The sequence below is a fragment of the Leptodactylus fuscus genome, chromosome 5 (genome assembly GCF_031893055.1).
Source record: "Leptodactylus fuscus isolate aLepFus1 chromosome 5, aLepFus1.hap2, whole genome shotgun sequence".
In the NCBI taxonomy this organism is placed as follows: Eukaryota; Metazoa; Chordata; class Amphibia; order Anura; family Leptodactylidae; genus Leptodactylus; species Leptodactylus fuscus.
Genome location: NC_134269.1, coordinates 170,481,385 through 170,503,337, shown reverse-complemented (window position 1 = coordinate 170,503,337; position 21,953 = coordinate 170,481,385). Strand labels below are relative to the sequence as shown.

The window sequence follows — 21,953 nt, the reverse complement described above, 5'->3', positions numbered from 1 at the left end:
AGAAATGAGGGTATTTGTATTCCCAATATACTCTTTGAATTCCCAGTCAGACAATGGCACTGTATACCAGTAGTAAAAATTGTGGGTGCACGTAACCCCAATATATTCTTTGAATTACCAGTCAGAAACTGGCACTATATGGCAGTAGCAAGAAATGAGGGTATTTATAACCCCAATATATTCTTTGAATTCCCAGTCAGACAATGGCACTGTATACCAGTAGTAAAAATTGTGGGTGCACGTAACCCCAATATATTCTTTGAATTACCAGTCAGAAACTGGCACTATATGGCAGTAGCAAGAAATGAGGGTATTTGTATTCCCAATATACTCTTTGAATTCCCAGTCAGACAATGGCACTGTATACCAGTAGTAAAAATTGTGGGTGCACGTAACCCCAATATATTCTTTGAATTACCAGTCAGAAACTGGCACTATATGGCAGTAGCAAGAAATGAGGGTATTTATAACCCCAATATATTCTTTGAATTCCCAGTCAGACAATGGCACTGTATACCAGTAGTAAAAATTGTGGGTGCACGTAACCCCAATATATTCTTTGAATTCCCAGTCAGACACTGGCACTATATGGCAGTAGCAAGAAATGAGGGTATTTGTATTCCCAATATATTCTTTGAATTCCCAGTCAGACAATGGCACTGTATACCAGTAGTAAAAATTGTGGGTGCACGTAACCCCAATATATTCTTTGAATTCCCAGTCAGACACTGGCACTATATGGCAGTAGCAAGAAATGAGGGTATTTGTATTCCCAATATATTCTTTGAATTCCCAGTCAGACAATGGCACTGTATACCAGTAGTAAAAATTGTGGGTGCACGTAACCCCAATATATTCTTTGAATTACCAGTCAGAAACTGGCACTATATGGCAGTAGCAAGAAATGAGGGTATTTATAACCCCAATATATTCTTTGAATTCCCAGTCAGACAATGGCACTGTATACCAGTAGTAAAAATTGTGGGTGCACGTAACCCCAATATATTCTTTGAATTCCCAGTCAGACACTGGCACTATATGGCAGTAGCAAGAAATGAGGGTATTTGTATTCCCAATATATTCTTTGAATTCCCAGTCAGACAATGGCACTGTATACCAGTAGTAAAAATTGTGGGTGCACGTAACCCCAATATATTCTTTGAATTACCAGTCAGAAACTGGCACTATATGGCAGTAGCAAGAAATGAGGGTATTTATAACCCCAATATATTCTTTGAATTCCCAGTCAGACAATGGCACTGTATACCAGTAGTAAAAATTGTGGGTGCACGTAACCCCAATATATTCTTTGAATTCCCAGTCAGACACTGGCACTATATGGCAGTAGCAAGAAATGAGGGTATTTGTATTCCCAATATATTCTTTGAATTCCCAGTCAGACAATGGCACTGTATACCAGTAGTAAAAATTGTGGGTGCACGTAACCCCAATATATTCTTTGAATTACCAGTCAGAAACTGGCACTATATGGCAGTAGCAAGAAATGAGGGTATTTATAACCCCAATATATTCTTTGAATTCCCAGTCAGACAATGGCACTGTATACCAGTAGTAAAAATTGTGGGTGCACGTAACCCCAATATATTCTTTGAATTCCCAGTCAGAAACTGGCACTATATGGCAGTAGCAAGAAATGAGGGTATTTGTATTCCCAATATACTCTTTGAATTCCCAGTCAGACAATGGCACTGTATACCAGTAGTAAAAATTGTGGGTGCACGTAACCCCAATATATTCTTTGAATTACCAGTCAGAAACTGGCACTATATGGCAGTAGCAAGAAATGAGGGTATTTATAACCCCAATATATTCTTTGAATTCCCAGTCAGGCAATGGCACTGTATACCAGTAGTAAAAATTGTGGGTGCACGTAACCCCAATATATTCTTTGAATTACCAGTCAGAAACTGGCACTATATGGCAGTAGCAAGAAATGAGGGTATTTATAACCCCAATATATTCTTTGAATTCCCAGTCAGACAATGGCACTGTATACCAGTAGTAAAAATTGTGGGTGCACGTAACCCCAATATATTCTTTGAATTACCAGTCAGAAACTGGCACTATATGGCAGTAGCAAGAAATGAGGGTATTTGTATTCCCAATATACTCTTTGAATTCCCAGTCAGACAATGGCACTGTATACCAGTAGTAAAAATTGTGGGTGCACGTAACCCCAATATATTCTTTGAATTACCAGTCAGAAACTGGCACTATATGGCAGTAGCAAGAAATGAGGGTATTTATAACCCCAATATATTCTTTGAATTCCCAGTCAGACAATGGCACTGTATACCAGTAGTAAAAATTGTGGGTGCACGTAACCCCAATATATTCTTTGAATTCCCAGTCAGAAACTGGCACTATATGGCAGTAGCAAGAAATGAGGGTATTTGTATTCCCAATATACTCTTTGAATTCCCAGTCAGACAATGGCACTGTATCCCAGTAGTAAAAATTGTGGGTGCACGTAACCCCAATATATTCTTTGAATTACCAGTCAGAAACTGGCACTATATGGCAGTAGCAAGAAATGAGGGTATTTATAACCCCAATATATTCTTTGAATTCCCAGTCAGACAATGGCACTGTATACCAGTAGTAAAAATTGTGGGTGCACGTAACCCCAATATATTCTTTGAATTCCCAGTCAGAAACTGGCACTATATGGCAGTAGCAAGAAATGAGGGTATTTGTATTCCCAATATACTCTTTGAATTCCCAGTCAGACAATGGCACTGTATACCAGTAGTAAAAATTGTGGGTGCACGTAACCCCAATATATTCTTTGAATTACCAGTCAGAAACTGGCACTATATGGCAGTAGCAGGAAATGAGGGTATTTATAACCCCAATATATTCTTTGAATTCCCAGTCAGACAATGGCACTGTATACCAGTAGTAAAAATTGTGGGTGCACGTAACCCCAATATATTCTTTGAATTCCCAGTCAGAAACTGGCACTATATGGCAGTAGCAAGAAATGAGGGTATTTGTATTCCCAATATACTCTTTGAATTCCCAGTCAGACAATGGCACTGTATACCAGTAGTAAAAATTGTGGGTGCACGTAACCCCAATATATTCTTTGAATTACCAGTCAGAAACTGGCACTATATGGCAGTAGCAAGAAATGAGGGTATTTATAACCCCAATATATTCTTTGAATTCCCAGTCAGACAATGGCACTGTATACCAGTAGTAAAAATTGTGGGTGCACGTAACCCCAATATATTCTTTGAATTACCAGTCAGAAACTGGCACTATATGGCAGTAGCAAGAAATGAGGGTATTTATAACCCCAATATATTCTTTGAATTCCCAGTCAGACAATGGCACTGTATACCAGTAGTAAAAATTGTGGGTGCACGTAACCCCAATATATTCTTTGAATTACCAGTCAGAAACTGGCACTATATGGCAGTAGCAAGAAATGAGGGTATTTGTATTCCCAATATACTCTTTGAATTCCCAGTCAGACAATGGCACTGTATACCAGTAGTAAAAATTGTGGGTGCACGTAACCCCAATATATTCTTTGAATTACCAGTCAGAAACTGGCACTATATGGCAGTAGCAAGAAATGAGGGTATTTATAACCCCAATATATTCTTTGAATTCCCAGTCAGACAATGGCACTGTATACCAGTAGTAAAAATTGTGGGTGCACGTAACCCCAATATATTCTTTGAATTCCCAGTCAGAAACTGGCACTATATGGCAGTAGCAAGAAATGAGGGTATTTGTATTCCCAATATACTCTTTGAATTCCCAGTCAGACAATGGCACTGTATACCAGTAGTAGAAATTGTGGGTGCACGTAACCCCAATATATTCTTTGAATTACCAGTCAGAAACTGGCACTATATGGCAGTAGCAAGAAATGAGGGTATTTATAACCCCAATATATTCTTTGAATTCCCAGTCAGACAATGGCACTGTATACCAGTAGTAAAAATTGTGGGTGCACGTAACCCCAATATATTCTTTGAATTACCAGTCAGAAACTGGCACTATATGGCAGTAGCAAGAAATGAGGGTATTTGTATTCCCAATATACTCTTTGAATTCCCAGTCAGACAATGGCACTGTATACCAGTAGTAAAAATTGTGGGTGCACGTAACCCCAATATATTCTTTGAATTACCAGTCAGAAACTGGCACTATATGGCAGTAGCAAGAAATGAGGGTATTTATAACCCCAATATATTCTTTGAATTCCCAGTCAGACAATGGCACTGTATACCAGTAGTAAAAATTGTGGGTGCACGTAACCCCAATATATTCTTTGAATTCCCAGTCAGACACTGGCACTATATGGCAGTAGCAAGAAATGAGGGTATTTGTATTCCCAATATATTCTTTGAATTCCCAGTCAGACAATGGCACTGTATACCAGTAGTAAAAATTGTGGGTGCACGTAACCCCAATATATTCTTTGAATTCCCAGTCAGACACTGGCACTATATGGCAGTAGCAAGAAATGAGGGTATTTGTATTCCCAATATATTCTTTGAATTCCCAGTCAGACAATGGCACTGTATACCAGTAGTAAAAATTGTGGGTGCACGTAACCCCAATATATTCTTTGAATTACCAGTCAGAAACTGGCACTATATGGCAGTAGCAAGAAATGAGGGTATTTATAACCCCAATATATTCTTTGAATTCCCAGTCAGACAATGGCACTGTATACCAGTAGTAAAAATTGTGGGTGCACGTAACCCCAATATATTCTTTGAATTCCCAGTCAGACACTGGCACTATATGGCAGTAGCAAGAAATGAGGGTATTTGTATTCCCAATATATTCTTTGAATTCCCAGTCAGACAATGGCACTGTATACCAGTAGTAAAAATTGTGGGTGCACGTAACCCCAATATATTCTTTGAATTACCAGTCAGAAACTGGCACTATATGGCAGTAGCAAGAAATGAGGGTATTTATAACCCCAATATATTCTTTGAATTCCCAGTCAGACAATGGCACTGTATACCAGTAGTAAAAATTGTGGGTGCACGTAACCCCAATATATTCTTTGAATTCCCAGTCAGACACTGGCACTATATGGCAGTAGCAAGAAATGAGGGTATTTGTATTCCCAATATATTCTTTGAATTCCCAGTCAGACAATGGCATTGTATACCAGTAGTAAAAATTGTGGGTGCACGTAACCCCAATATATTCTTTGAATTCCCAGTCAGACACTGGCACTATATGGCAGTAGCAAGAAATGAGGGTATTTGTATTCCCAATATATTCTTTGAATTCCCAGTCAGACAATGGCACTGTATACCAGTAGTAAAAATTGTGGGTGTATATAGCCCCAATTCTATTGCTAGGGGACTTGCAGGGTATTTCTGGGGTGAAGGTGGGGGGGCACACCGTTGGAACGGGTATCGGGGTATATATCGGGTATACGGGAATACACTGACAGTGTATTCCATTCAGGATCCTGGGAAAGCTGGGTTGCGGCGATTGAGCCCGTCAGTGCCACGTTACACTGACAAGCTTCTCCCTGGAATTTAGCTCTTATAAGAGCTGTTGGTTGTCTTCTCCTTCCTATCCTAGCCTGTCCCTGCGTACCCAGAATCTAAGCCCTAGCTAGCTGGACGGAAACCTCCGTCCTCGGTGAATTGCAAGCTCAGAATGACGCGAACCTGGGCGGCGCTGTTCTTTTAAATTAGAGGTCACATGTATTCGGCAGCCAATGGGTTTTGCCTACTTTTTTCAACGTCACCGGTGTCGTAGTTCCTGTCCCACCTACCCTGCGCTGTTATTGGAGCAAAAAAGGCGCCAGGGAAGGTGGGAGGGGAATCGAGTAATGGCGCACTTTACCACGCGGTGTTCGATTCGATTCGAACATGCCGAACAGCCTAATATCCGATCGAACATGAGTTCGATAGAACACTGTTCGCTCATCTCTAATACAAATAACTGCTATTGTGTAAGTCAGGGAGCTCTTTTAACACTGCTATGCTTCAAGATAACAGGGTACCAGTGAACAGAATAAGAATTACTAACCTTCCCCTCTCTCCTATACAATATGAATGATGGTAAGGAGGAGGAAAGAAGCTTAGTAAGTAGAGATGAGCGAACACTATTCGGAACAGCTGTTCTGAAGAGCACGCTCCCATAGAAATGAATGGAAGCGGCACGCACACTTTGCCGGCGGCTGGTCGCTTAACCCTCCGCGTGCTGGCTACGTCCATTCATTTCTATGGGAGCATGCTATTCGGAACGGCTGTTCCAAATAGTGTTCGCTCATCTCTATTAGTAAGCAGAGAAGGAAACAGATCTCCTTAAAGTGAACCTTGCATGTCCTCAGGAAAGTGCGGTTTTATATACCGCTAGAAAGCCAATAGCGTGCTGAATTCAGCGCACTGTCGGCTTTTCCAATAAGTGTCCTGTTGCTGGAGAAATCGGTGCCATTAACTTCGGCTCTGATATCTCTCCACTGTCAGAAGTGCGTTCCTCATAGCTCAGCTTCATTGCTTGGCTGTAGGGAGTGCCCCTTCCAGATTGAATTCGTCCATAGACTTGTACCTGGGGGGGGTTGGGTATTCCTCACAGTTCACCTTCATTGTGGGGCAGTAAGGAATACCCCATATGACAGTACAAGACTATGTTAGAGTACAGTCGGGGGGCGTTCCTCACAGCGACGATGCTGACCTATGAGGAACGCCCTTCTGACAGTGGGGCGATATCAGTGCCGAAACTACTGGCACCAATAGCTCCATCATCGGGGCACATACCGGGAAAGCTGACAATGCGCTGAATTCAGTGCACTGTCTGCTTTCTAGCGGTATATAAAGCCCCACTTTCATGAGGACATGAAAGGTTCTCTTTAATAACATATATAACAAAGCTTCTACTCATTTATGATAAGAGATTGTATAATTGGAGGTACACTTATTTGGGTAATCCATGGCCTGGCTTCACAGGCAGCCTGATAGACCAGCAGTTAATATGTGCAAGTTATTACTATATGACTAGGATTTTCTGTTGAATTATAGAAATGTTTCATCTTTATCTACAGAAATTTAGAAGTTTAATATTCTCATTTTGCTGTCCCAGCTCCAGAAATGTTCTACCCTAGAGGTCAGATCTGTTATTCTTTTGGTGTTGACTGGTGGTCCTTAGGAGTTACGGCATATGAACTTCTGAGAGGCAGGGTATGTGATCCACTCCTCACGATATATATCTCTTCTATTATATCATTATGTTTCCGCAAATGATTGTATTGTTTGTTGTGATTATTATATTATTATGTACAATGTGATTACCGTCTTGAAAGCTACAAAGAAGATACATTGAGAGAGATCCTTTTATCAGAAGGCAATTGCAATTTTCAACAGGACAGCATCTTCTCTTATTCTGGCAAATTATTCTGCATCCGTTTTATTAAACATGCGATACTTTTTATATATATATATATATATATATATATATATATATATATATATATATATATATATACTCACCGGCCACTTTATTAGGTACACCGTGCTAGTAACGGGTTGGACCCCCTTTTGCCTTCAGAACTGCCTCAATTCTTCGTGGCATAGATTCAACAAGGTGCTGGAAGCATTCCTCAGAGATTTTGGTCCATATTGACATGATGGCATCACACAGTTGCCGCAGATTTGTCGGCTGCACATCCATGATGCGAATCTCCCGTTCCACCACATCCCAAAGATGCTCTATTGGATTGAGCTCTGGTGACTGTGGAGGCCATTGGAGTACAGTGAACTCATTGTCATGTTCAAGAAACCAGTCTGAGATGATTCCAGCTTTATGACATGGCGCATTATCCTGCTGAAAGTAGCCATCAGATGTTGGGTACATTGTGGTCATAAAGGGATGGACATGGTCAGCAACAATACTCAGGTAGGCTTTGGCGTTGCAACAATGCTCAATTGGTACCAAGGGGCCCAAAGAGTGCCAAGAAAATATTCCCCACACCATGACACCACCACCACCAGCCTGAACCGTTGATACAAGGCAGGATGGATCCATGCTTTCATGTTGTTGACGCCAAATTCTGACCCTACCATCCGAATGTCGCAGCAGACATCGAGACTCATCAGACCAGGCAACGTTTTTCCAATCTTCAATTGTCCAATTTCGATGAGCTTGTGCAAATTGTAGCCTCAGTTTCCTGTTCTTAGCTGAAAGGAGTGGCACCCGGTGTGGTCTTCTGCTGCTGTAGCCCATCTGCCTCAAAGTTCGAAGTACTGTGCATTCAGAGATGCTCTTCTGGCTACCTTGGTTGTAACGGGTGGCTATTTGAGTCACTGTTGCCTTTCTATCAGCTCGAACCAATCTGGCCATTCTCCTCTGACATCAACAACGCATTTCCGCCCACAGAACTGCCGCTCACTGGATGTTTTTTCTTTTTCGGACCATTCTCTGTAAACCCTAGAGATGGTTGTGCGTGAAAATCCCAGTAGATCAGCAGTTTCTGAAATACTCAGACCAGCCCTTCTGGCACCAACAACCATGCCACGTTCAAAGGCACTCAAATCACCTTTCTTCCCCATACTGATGCTCGGTTTGAACTGCAGGAGATTGTCTTGACCATGTCTACATGCCTAAATGCACTGAGTTGCCGCCATGTGATTGGCTGATTAGAAATTAAGTGTTAACGAGCAGTTGGACAGGTGTACCTAATAAAGTGGCCGGTGAGTGTGTATATATATATATATATATATATATATATATATATATATATTGGAAAATTTCGAAATCCGCTATATTTAGTGTGTGTAACAGGCAGTGAACTGTATGCGGATCTGGCCTTCATTGCTTGTAGTCTACCAGGTCACTACCTCCAGAGGTGATCCATATGTTAGTAGCAGCTGACCAGGCAGGTCAGGTGTTGTGTGACTATAGACTAAAACCAGTGGAGGCAGAATAGCTTTACACTTCAAAAAAAAAAGGAATGGCAAGAGATACTAAATCAGAGAGGCCAGGTCTAAATCAGGAATCCAAAGGAGGATATCAGGACAGGTAGCAGAGGTACATATAACATGGAAGGTCCTAGGCCACAGGTAGCAAAGGTATAGCAAAAGCCTGTAGACCACAGGTAGCAGAGGTTTAGTAGAAGCTTGTAGGCCAGACATTCAGAACAGAAGCCCAAAGGCCACAAGTAGCAAAAGTACTAACATAACGGAAGGCCCTTAGGCCACAGGTAGGAGAGATATATACATGGCAGAAGCACAAAAGCCACAGATAGCAGTGGTATGAATATAACAGAAGCAAATGCACATCCACATAAACAGGGATAGCAGTAAATTATTTTCTAATGGCTTGAGTTGGCTTTTACTTCTCAAACTCCTTTGTATTCTGTCTTCTAGGTGGATGACATGTTTCTGATATTATGACTATTGCCTACACATATTAGATGCTTGTATAGCTGGCTGTAGTTTGAAGAACTACAGTATGTCTAACCACAAATACTATAGACCACAGTGCCCTACAAGATGACATGATGATACTTATATTAAATTGATAGAGTCAGTAAACTGGGAATATCCAATTTATAAAATAGATTCACCAAAGTGTTGGAATGCCATAAAGTGGCTGTCCATCCAATATAAAGTGCTACATCTCATAACTACACTTGTGTATAGATGTACTATATTATGGGGATAACGTCCATCCTTAGGGAGAGACCACCTTTTCAGGTGTGCGGAGACTTATACAGCCATAGTTGCTCCACTGCAAGGGAACATGGGAGGAATATGCAAATCTATCTCCCAAGGTGTCTCCCAAGAAATTGATTTGGTTATAGCCCTGTATTATGCAGTAAAGACTTCTGGGAAAGTCGGGCATGATGTTCAGGGCGCTTCCCATAGAGGGCAGCATAACAGAGACACTGTCTCCCTGTTTACACCTTGGGAGACAGATTTGCACATTCCTTGGATGTAATATATCATACAATACAGTAACACAGTATATAGTATAATACATCTTGTGACTCAACCATTCTGTCACAACACTGTATATTTACAATCTTCTTTTTAAGATCTTCATAATATATCATGTGTATTCTATTCCATTATCACTATAATTGTGTTTGCTTTTTTATCTAGAGACCATTTCACATTCACTCAAGTAGTGCTGCAACAGATATAGTCCATGTGTTCCATACAGCGACTGTTACGTATCCTCCTGCCTGGTCAAAAGAAATGGTGTCATTACTGCATAAGGTAAGGCATTGCCACATCTAAGCTATACTATATGTTAACTGTCGGTGCCTGTAGCACATAAAATATACCACTATTTAAATGGAAAAGGTACTGTATCAAGGCCGAGGATTTTCAAGCTACACCTCCAATGCTAACTTATATTTAACCCCCTCTTCTCCTTGCATTTTTACAAGGATGCATGTCAGAAAAGCCTAAAACATTTGTATCTTGATTTTATGGACAGGACTTCCTTAGTAACAGGTAGTCAACTGTGAATTAGCTAGAAAGAAGACTTCTGCTGGTAGCAACTTCAGAGATGTTTTTTTAGGCAGAAATTAGCAACATTTTAAATAAAGTGCATTACGTTTAGGTTGAGAATCACATGCTCTATTAAAGAAGACTAAATTGTCTGAAAAGTTAGGGACCATTTAAGAGTTACTATGTACTGTGTGTGGGTAGGTAATTAGTTTTTTTTTTTTTGTCCATGTGCATTTATACAGCAAATTGTTGCAATATTTCGATGCAAGCTTGTATTCTGATATGGTAATTACAGGTAAAACATAAAAACCTGTAGGGCTCTGTAGGTAGATCGCTTTACTGCCTCATTAATAGACCCATCATATTTTTTAGCAGTACTTATGGTAATTTTAGCTATAATAGGCCAAGACTGATGAAAAATACGTGGCTTTTTAAATACTGTAATAAAAGTAGAACGTTAGGATTCTATTATACATATAGGATTTATCAAGCGTAGATATGATAATTGTTTCATTGTTTCCATACTGTTACCTCCGATGAGGAACCATTAATATAAGTGATTTTTATTCCTGGCAATCTTTTATTTTTGCTGCCATTTACCATGTAGTGTGCATTCACCATCTGTTATCCCAGCAGCAGTCAGACTGACCTGCTATTGTTAAGTTTGCAGCACATTTCAGTTAATGTTTCCAGCATCTTATTCTCCCAGTTGTTTTCCTTGTGGTTTTGCTGTGTTTTTTTCCCAGCTGTGTAATTGACATAATCGCAAAACAGATTATATAGGACAATTACCTGGGGAGCCTATAACATTTACTTGTCCCAACTCCTCTGTCTCTGTATCATTCACATCAAAGACTTAAGAATGTGTTTTGTCACATACTGAAAACACCATTGTTCTGCACATGTAAACACACAATACTATTCTATAGATTTTTTGGTAAAGAAAACAGCAGGAATCTATTGATTTTTTTTTTTCATTTCCATTGAGATTTTTTTTTATTTTTTAAACAAACTACTGTGTAACTACCAGGTTTCCAGCCATCATTTATCAAATCCTTAATACATTCTTATCACATTCTTATATAGTAACCATGTAACAGTATTGAAGGATGCTTGGATAGGTGTAATGCAGCAGTAAAACTGCGTAGCAGTGGCATAACTAGGAATGGCGGCGCCTCATGGCGAACTTTTGATATGACCCTTAGTGGCCCCTACAAACAGTATTATCCCCTATAGTGGCCCCTGCACACAGTATTATCCCCCATAGTTGCCCCTGCACACAGTATTATACCCCATAGTGGCCCCTGCACACAGTATTTTCCCCCATAGTGGCCCCTGTACACAGTATTATGTCCCTAAGTGGCCCCTGCACACAGTATTATCCCCCATAGTGGCCCCTGCACACAGTATTATGTCCCTAAGTGGCCCCTGCACACAGTATTATGTCCCACTGTGGACACCCATAAACAATTATTATACTCTGGGATGTTTTCAGACCCCAGAGTATAATAATCGGAGACCTGGGGGAATAAAAACATAAAAAACTACTGTTACTTACCTGTGCCCCGGCTCCTACGCTGTCGGCCTCCACCACTGTCCTTGTTCAATGACGTAGGACGTCACATGACCCGGGATGCAGGCCGGGTTCATGTGATGTCAGAAAGGACGTCAGGGACATCAGAAAGGACGCCAAGAAGGAGGCCTGGCAGGGTCGTGGAGAGGTAAGTAACATGTTTTTTATGTTTCTTACCTCTCCCAGTCTGCTAATCATTATACTCGGGGGTCATTAGGGGTTGCGGCTGTCACCGGACCCCTAATGACCCGGTCCCTGTGGCAGCTGCCTCCGCTGCTATGGCGGTAGTTATGCCACTATATGGTAGGAAATCTCAAGATTCCTGGTTGTTCACTTTGAATGGAATATGTCTCCATTATTAAAATGTTTTTAATTAAAATCCGATAATGAATCTATGACTTTTATCTCATCTGTTTTCATTTTCTGACTGTAGATTTTTTTTTTCTATTTACTGTATATGATTATGGGGTCTGCCATATTTTTTGAGGTTTTCCTCCGATCTGATTGCAGCAATTAGTAATATGCTTTACATCAGTCATGGCCATAGGCAGCAATAGTCTGGAGCTCATTTAGGTCTATGGGAAAGTTTTTAGGCATGTGGGATTCTTCTAAGTATACTTGTACACAGTTTTTGAAGAAACGTCAACAAGACAAATCTTGATCACACCAAATATTCTCGCTTTGCATTCTTACTTTACAGCATTTTGTCTACAACTTTTGTACATTACCATATTTCTCAGTTTAGATTGTAAAATGAGGCAACAGAGGTTCAAAAGAGAGGCTTAAGGGAGGAATGACTGAGATTTTTTGTATGCATATTCAGTACTATGTATGTCTTATATATGTTGCAGTTGTTAGATAGAAATACAGAAGAACGCTTTTCATGCCTGAAAGATATCCAAGACTTTCCTAGCTTATCCGATATTAACTGGGATGCAGTCCTACAGAAAAAAATGATTCCTGCGTTTACACCTACGGTAAGATGAGAAATCTGTCTCCTTTTATCACGTGCTAAATGTAAAGTGTTCCATATTATGTGCAAGTGATACTGTATATGGTAATATTATGATCATCGTTTTGCTATTTTTTTCTTTCACGCCAAATGATTCAGTTGCCATAAATAAAGTAATGGCAGGTTCACACCTGCGCCCAGTCTCCGCTTTGTGGTTTTCCATCTTCTGCCTGAGAAACTGAACAGGAGGCGGAAACCTGGCAGTCGGTGTCCTCCCGTGAGCGTCATCTGGTCTCTGCTGCAAAACCGTTTTTTGTTTTTTTTTTAACCGAACACAAACTCCTGCATCTCCAACTTTCTGTCCGGTTAAAAAAAAAACTGTTTTGCCGTGGAGAGGCAGAAAGTGCTCACGGGCAGTCACTTTGCAAACCCATTCAAGAGAATGAGTTTGAAAACTGACTGCTGCTTTCCGTCAACTGTCCAGTTTCTCAGGCAGAGGACGGAAACTTGCAAAGTGGAGACCGGGCGCAGTTGTGAACCCGCCCTCAATGGTCAGATTATATAATGACCTGGAATGCTGACGGTGTATGTGTTACCTTTGCAATATGTATGTTTTTAATAGATTTATGCGGCCATGTAAAGCTTTATACATATATATCTTGATAAGATAATAGTGGGTGGTTTCTTCTATTATTTTTGTTGTTTACATAGCACCAACATATTCTACAGCACTGTACAAATTCTTACCATTCACATAAATCTGTGTTTCCATTTCGACATCTTAGACACATCAGGGCCAATATTTAGCTAGTCATTTAGCCTTCCAGATTGATTTCGAAGTGTGCAAGGAAACTGGAGAAACTGAAGGAAACGCACACAAATATGGGAAGGATGTACAAATACGGGGAGGACATACCAAAAGGGAGTTGAACCATGGAACCAAGTGCTGTAACAATGCAAACAGATAAACCACTGTGCTGCCGATTATTCCAAGAAGATACTAGAGTAATCGTTACGGATAGCCATATGGAAATAATAAGTTCAACACTTAGTATTGTCTGAAAGGTTTTTTGACAGCAAAAATAATGATTAGGGATGAGCGATCGTGTTTGGAAAAGATCGGGTTCTGATCTGCGATCGAGAAAATTTCACGATCGCGATCGGAATTCCGAACACGATCTTTTTAGGTGGGATCGCGATCGGTACTATTTCCCACAATGCTTTGCTTAGCCTTCACACTGCGTATACGCTCTGCTCATTCTGAATGGAGTGTATACTCAGTGTGAAGGCTCCGCTGCAGTTCCATAGGAATGAATGGAAGCAGCTGGCACACAGCCTTAACCCCCTGCGCGCCGCCTGCCTCCATTCATTCTAATTGGAGACTAAACTAACATCTCCAGTAGCTACTTACCTCCAGAGATGGCTGCTCCATTCCCCGGTGTTCTTCTTCTTCGCCTCGCTGCCGCTCCACGCTGCTCTTCTCGCCTCGCTGCCGCCGCCTCCCAGGTTAGTGTTTAAAGAGCTAGGAAGGCGGGGCTTGTGGCTTAGGAGAGTGTGGGCGGGTATAGGGCCAGGAGTCGTGACGTCGTCACTCTCCTAATCTGGGAGACGGGGCAGCGAGGCGAGAAGAGCAGCGTGGAGTGGCAGCGAGGTGAAGAAGAAGGAGAACACCAGGCACCGGAGCAGCCATCTCTGCAGGTAAGTGGACACCAGGGGGGGACTAAGTAGCCATAGGATTAAAAAAAAAATCCTCTGGCTACTTAGTGATTCACTACACAGCGTGGATTCTAACAATTAAAGCGTTAAATTGTTAGATTCCATGCTGTATAGTGAATAGAATTGCTTTTAAAATCCGATCTCCGATTAATAAAAAAATCCCATTGACTTGCATTGGGATTGGAATTGGGATCGAGATTGGGGTCGAATGAAAAATGGTCGGAAATCGGATTTTAAAATCGATCCTGAAAAGTCAAGATCAGCTCAACTCTAATAATGATGTATTGTTAGGATGGACCTAAGTGGGAATCGCCATGGATCTCACTTCAGGTTCTTTTATGAATCAATATAAGAAAGGCTTTTATTTCAAATGATTCATTTTTATTCATTTGTTTTACAACCAGAAAGGGCGACTTAACTGCGATCCGACCTTTGAGCTTGAAGAGATGATACTAGAATCTAAGCCTTTGCACAAGAAAAAGAAAAGACTTGCCAAGAGAGTAAAGGACAATGGGAAAAACGCAGCAATGGTAAGAGAGAAAAAATGAGACATTGCCAATAAGTATAGAGTAGCATACTGTCTATGACCATAGAACAAATGGTATTTCACTTATTAGCTATTCCCTTGTATAACTATTATCCCAAGCTTCTCCCTATACTATATAATAGGTGACAGGTATAGGAATTTCAAGTTTCCCTCAACTTTTAGGCCACAACACAATACAAAGCCAGATACAACCCGTCAGTATAATATGACGAGCGGATGGCCGTCACAGCTACTCTCTCCAGTCACAGGTAGTATAAGCCGTTTTCTAGAACCATTTGAGCCAGGATGCCCCCATACTACATGATGGTGGTTCTGTATATCTTAATGGGTTATCTCTGCAGGCAAACCATCCTTACCACAAGTAATTACAGTTTGCAATAGTTTTCAGTAGGCTTTATCTGCTTGGCTTTGTACAGAAGTGGTTTGGCACTGAAATTAAGGGCTAGGTTCCAGTATAGAGACAGTGATGGATGAGACTAGCAAATCGTACTGAGAACACATAAAATCCTGAAGATAGATATGAAAGGCACTTAACTTAAGTGCTGTATAATCCTGTTAAATAAGCAAATCATTAATTACCATGTAGATGTTCAGTAAGAATTCATCAATTACAGTTTCCCATCTTAATATTAATTGAAAATGGCATTCCTCCACAAAATCTTATGCTTTCATTTCAGCTATGTTAAAGGTGAGGATTAGCTACTTACTGGTTTGGGATTTTTATGTATGTTACCACTGAATATGATACAGTCATTTGACAGATTCACTTTAGTTTATCTATGTCAAGTATTATAGAAGCCGTGTGGCCTGTTTTACAGCAGTCTCATGATTGACTGCATTGAATAGACAGTCTATTAGAGACACCCATGTAGTTGTTTGTTGTACCTTGTTTAGGAGAAACTTGTACACTGTAGCCAGTGGCGTAACTAGGAATGGCGGGGCCCCGTGGCGAACTTTTGACATCCCCCCCCCGACGCTGAAGACCTCGACCAACCCCTCCTACGCATTTCTGTGCGCTCTATTATGCCCCATAGTGGCCCCTCCACACAGTATTATCCCCCATAGTGGCCCCTCCACACAGTATTATCCCCCATAGTGGCCCCTCCACACAGTATTATCCCCCATAGTGGCCCCTCCACACAGTATAATCCCCCATAGTGGCCCCTCCACACAGTATTATCCCCCATAGTGGTCCCTCCACACACTATTATGCCCCATAGTGGCCCCTTCACTCCGTATTATAACCCATAGTGGCCCCTGCACACAGTATTATCCCCCATAGTGGCCCCTGCACACAGTATTGTACCATATAGTGGCCCCTGCACACAGTATTATGCCCCATTGTGGACACCCATAAAGAATTATTATACTCTGGGGTCTTTTCAGACCCCAGAGTATAATAATCGGAGACCCAGGGGGGAGAAAAACATTTTAAAAAATCCATGTCCAACGGAGACCAAAAGGACAGGAGAATGGGGGCCGATGTGTGATGTATAATGTACAGTAAAATGACTCCACACACATTGCATGAATTCAACCTTAGCATGGCTAAGGCAGATATACAGTATTTCCATATATCAATATTTCTAAGCATGTAAAAATCATTTTTAGCTAACTTAATGTATTTTTTTATTTATCACTTATCTGCCTGAACTGTACATTGTACTATGGAAGAATGGCAATTTGCAAAAGCACTTGGATACGGTGGAGAGAGATTTCATTGTTTTCAACAGAGAGAAGTAAGTACAGTATAGAAACAAACATGAGTAATTTTAAGGAATAATGATCTAGAATACAAAAGTATAAATCGACATATACTGTAAGTCACTTTAACACATTTTTGATGTACTGTAGCATTAAGCATATTACAAACTGTATTCTTTCATATAAAAAAATGTACGTAACTAAACATGGAATTTTCTAGAATATATATCGTTTAAAAAACAGGATGCAAAAGAGGATTGCATATATACAGATTATAAAAGTGCAAAGTATTAATAATTACAGATAAGCGAACACTGCTCTGATCAGCCGATCTGAACAGCACGCTCCCATAGAAATGAATGGAAGCACCTGTGACGCCGGCCGGACGCCGGCAAAGTCAGCGTCACAGGTGCTTCCATTAATTTCTATGGGAGCGTGCTGTTCGGATCGGCTGATCCGAACAGTGTTCGCTCATCTCTATTAATAATGATGGACGAACCTCGCAAAATCTGTTTCATAAATATTTGCAAGGCTTGCTCAAAAAGTTGCGCAAATATTGAAAAAAAATACTCACCTTTCCGGGACTCCGCTGCGGTGTTCAGTCTTCTCTCCTGAGTGTCCTTTGGCGTCCTTAGCCCCAGGATACCACAGCAGCCTGTGAGTGAGCACATAAGTGACTAAGGACCACTGACTTTGTAGAGGAGACCAAAAGATGCTAAAGAAGACTGAAAAGAAGGAATGCCAAAGAAGACTGGATGCCGCAGCAGAGCTTGGGAAGGATGTGCATGTCTTTTTTTTTTTTCCTTTTCCATGGTTTCTCATTATTGTACTCTGAGGTTTTCTCAATCCACAGAGTATAATAATTATTAGTGGGTGGTAAACCCCAAAAATTTTGAGTTCAGTAGAACTGGAAATTTTTGGACAAATCATATCAAACCCAATGTGATATATCTCTAGTAATGTTGAGAATATAACTCATCCAGTTACAGCAGAGGTTCTACAAATAGAATGACATTTATATACAGAATCATTTAATGATCAGGCTGTCGGTTTGGCTATTTTTAACTTATATACAAGAGAATGAAGAGGCCCTTATATTCAAAACCATCTCTCCCTTCCATGAAGTCACAGATGTGGGACCCGTATCTATGGGGGAATTATGCTTTATCCTGTGTATGTAGGCATAAATGTTCACATGGCAAAGCTCATTTAAGTCTCTACAAATTCCCATAAAGAACTTCATGACAATAATTAATGTTAGCCTAGATAGGAAGGGCTTATTTCTCTAAGAACAATGGAAATAATGGTACTTGAATCCCAGCTACACGGCATGTTGTAGGTACTTTGTCTGCCCCTGACCCTTTTTTCATGAAACCAGATTCCAGTTTATTGCACAGCTGATTTTCTTTTTTATTTGGAGTAGTGGGTGGGATTTTGTTTGAATAAAAATCTACCCCATTTCCCCACAGCGAACCCCACCCCTTCTAATAGTGTTAATCCTGGTTTTTGTAGTGGTAACCTTTTTTAGTTTTCCCTTTTTCGACATACATTTTTCCCAATTACTCCTGTAGTTATTCCTCTACTTTATGCGCACACAAAAGAAAGAAAAAACGTCAATGGTCACTGAAATAACTGAATCTAACAAAGGAATTAATAAGTGTAAATTTACTAAAAACAACTAGTGAATATCTGGCATTGCTTTTGAATTGTGGTTTGTGGCTGGACGAAGATGAAGGTACCCCTAAAAGATTCAAAATAACTTGACTATAGGGACATGTTAAACTAAGGTGTATCCTGTAAGTATTATCATAGGTGTCTTCAGTCATCAGACAATGTGAATATTTACAGGGTGAAAAGTAGTCACTGTGCTGTTTGGAGTCATGGTGTGTATCCGACTCAACATGGACCAGAGAAAACTAAGAGAAGAGATGTCTTGACAAATATGTTAAAGGTAACATCTCTAAGACCATCTCCAAACAGCTTGATGTTCCTGTTACTACAGTTATACATATTATTGAGAAGTTAGTTCTACAGGAGTGTAGCCAACCTCCCTGGACATGGGCGCAAGAGGAAAATTGATGACAAATTGGTTACCATTTCTATTATTTTCTCTTCAAAGAGCTCAGAACAACTTCCAAAGAGATTAGAGGTGAACTCCAAGGTCAAATTACATTAGTGTCAGATCACACCATCCATCGCTTTTGTTGCCAATGTGGACTTAATGGAAGACGACTCGGGAGAACACCAATGCTAAAAGCAAATCACAAAAAAATGAGAATGGAATTTACCAAAATGCAGATTGACAAACCATAAAGCTTCTGGCAGATTGTCCATTGGACAGATGAGACAAAACTGGAGTTTTTTGGAAAGTTACATCAGCTCCGTGCTCACTGATACAAAATTGAAGCATACAAAGAAAGGAACGTTGTACCTACTGTGAAACATGGAGGAGGCTCGGTTACATTTTGGGGCTACTTTGCTGTATCTGACGTAGGACGTCTTGAATCTGTGCAGGGTACAATGAAATCTAAAGACTATTAGGCATTCTGGAGTGAAATGTGTTGCCCAGTGTCAGTAAGCTTGGTCTCTTTTACAGGGTCCTCCAGGATAATGACCTAAAACACTCAAGATCCAAGAATGGCTAAATCAAAGCAGTGGGCTATTCTAAAGTGGCCTTCTATGAACACTGATCTAAGTCATATTGAACATCTGTGGAAGGAGCAGAGATATGAAGTCTGAAGAATCGTCTGAGATCGTCTATCATCAGCAATCCACAGATCCAGCTTCTGGACAGTCCCTTTAAGTTAAGAAGAACCATCATTTTTGTCTAAGCTTTTTCCATTAGTTTGTTTGTACAATAGTTCTGCTGAACATAATTCAAGCGAAATGTCAGATTTTAATTAGTTGATTTTTAGTCAACTTAAATTTATTAATATTTTTGGCAGTTTCAAGTTATTTCAGTGGCCATTGTGGGATTTTCTTTTCTTTAATAGAAAGGTACCAACAATTTTGTCCACATTTATATGTGCATTCAAAACTATGCAGTCCTGTTACCTATCAAACTAGTTTCCTTTCTTGAATTTGCTGAATCTGCTTTACTCATCATTTTAACATTAGCATATGTATTATGAAGGAAGATTATTTATAATTGTTAATTCCTGTCCTTGACACTTGTCTTTATGTTTGTATATTGTGATACTACTATTTATCTTCATTTATCAGCACACTTATTTGATAATGCGCCTGCACTTATTCCTTGCACAGTATATTCAGCACTTTTCTGTAGCGCTCTATTCAGTATAAAATAAATGCAAAGTTTACAGAGAAAAAAATCTTGCCCAGGAAATGTTTTTCTCCATATTTCAATGTTTGTGTATTTATTTTTGTCCTTTGTACGAGATTTATTAGCTACAGCCCTTTCTAATTTTTTGCACCAAAAACCAAAAATGTAGTGAGGCTGAAAAACAAATTAAAATAGTCCCCATAACTACTGTGTTATCCTATTGTGATACCGTTGTGTTGACTATAGTGTTATCCTATTGTGATACTGTTGTGTTGACTATGGTGTTATCCTATTGTGATACCATTGTGTTGACTATAGTGTTATCCTATTGTGATACTGTTGTGTTGACTACGGTGTTATCTTATTGTGATACCGTTGTGTTGACTATAGTGTTATCCTATTGTGATACTGTTGTGTTGACTATGGTGTTATCCTATTGTGATACCGTTGTGTTGACTACGGTGTTATCCTATTGTGATACTGTTGTGTTGACTATAGTGTTATCCTATTGTGATACTGTTGTGTTGACTATGGTGTTATCCTATTGTGATATCGTTGTGTTGACTACGGTGTTATCCTATTGTGATACCGTTGTGTTGACTACGTTGTTATCCTATTGTGATACGGTTGTCTTGACTACTGTGTTATCCTATTGTGATACCGTTGTGTTGACTACGTTGTTATCCTATTGTAATACTGTTGTGTTGACTACGGAGTTATCCTATTGTGATATTGTTGTGTTGACTACCGTGTTATCCTATTGTGATACCGTTGTCTTGACTATCGTGTTATCCAATTGTGATACTGTTGTGTTGACTACCGTGTTATCCTATTGCGATACTGTTGTGTTTCAGACTTCAGTTCAGTATTAATTCAAGTTACATTTTTACCTGAATAGAGGGTACAGGCTTTCTGTAAAATGTGGCTGTACATTTTCCTCCTTCCCCTCCACTAATGTCTTGAGAAAAAGGTGGGACTGTGTTTTTTGTTAACAGACAGTCAAATAGAGACATAGAAGTCTTTTTGACAGTGAACAGGTTGACAACCAGTTTGTCCATAGTCCTCCTTGAGTGTTCTGTGGCTGCAGTAAAGACCGAACCGAAATACGTCCCACCTCTGTAGTTAAGCCCCAGCTCTTCCAACAGTCTGGCAACAATGGAAGGAATAGAATGACCCCTATTTCTTTACTAAATTTCTATTGGATTTCTAAAATATCCTTCCGTTTCTTCTATTTTTCTATGTATTTGCAGAAGTAAACAAGACCTGAATGAAAACCAGGAAGATTTGTCTGAGGAACAGACCAAAGAGGAGGATGGGAAGAATAACAATCTATAGTGTCTCTGCCACTTTTACAATAATATTTTGATCATAATTATCTAAGAATTAAGAAATGGCACGTTCTGAAGAAAAGTCACATCAGACTTCTCCGGGTCACAGTATGTTGTGATCTTTATTTTTTGCAGGCTATTGACGTAGGGGACACTCCGCTCATTGGAACCTATAGCATACAAGCTAAACTTAAGTTATTTACTTTGCAAGTAATTCCTTTGCTTAAAGGCAGAATTCTAATGCATTTTGCACTAAAAATACTTTAGGACATTTTTAATGCACTAGGAATATTTTCTAGGCTATTTTTATTTATTTATTTTTTTTACAATGTGTAGCATATAAACTGATGATTTTGTTACAAAAGATTTACAGAGATG

At 40.0% G+C, this 21,953-nt stretch overlaps 1 protein-coding gene across 1 annotated transcript in view; it reads left to right on the top strand.

Moving 5' to 3' along the window:
• STK32A (serine/threonine kinase 32A) overlaps positions 1-21,636 on the top strand; it is a 151,471-nt gene extending 129,835 nt beyond the window's left edge. The window contains exons 8-13 of the mRNA XM_075274726.1: positions 7,099-7,196; positions 10,119-10,235; positions 12,897-13,022; positions 15,118-15,243; positions 16,935-16,999; positions 21,498-21,636. Of these exons, the coding sequence (XP_075130827.1) occupies positions 7,099-7,196; positions 10,119-10,235; positions 12,897-13,022; positions 15,118-15,243; positions 16,935-16,999; positions 21,498-21,582 (617 nt within the window). The 3' untranslated portion in view covers positions 21,583-21,636. The remainder of the gene's footprint in view (positions 1-7,098; positions 7,197-10,118; positions 10,236-12,896; positions 13,023-15,117; positions 15,244-16,934; positions 17,000-21,497) is intronic.
• The last annotated feature ends 317 nt before the right edge of the window (positions 21,637-21,953 follow it).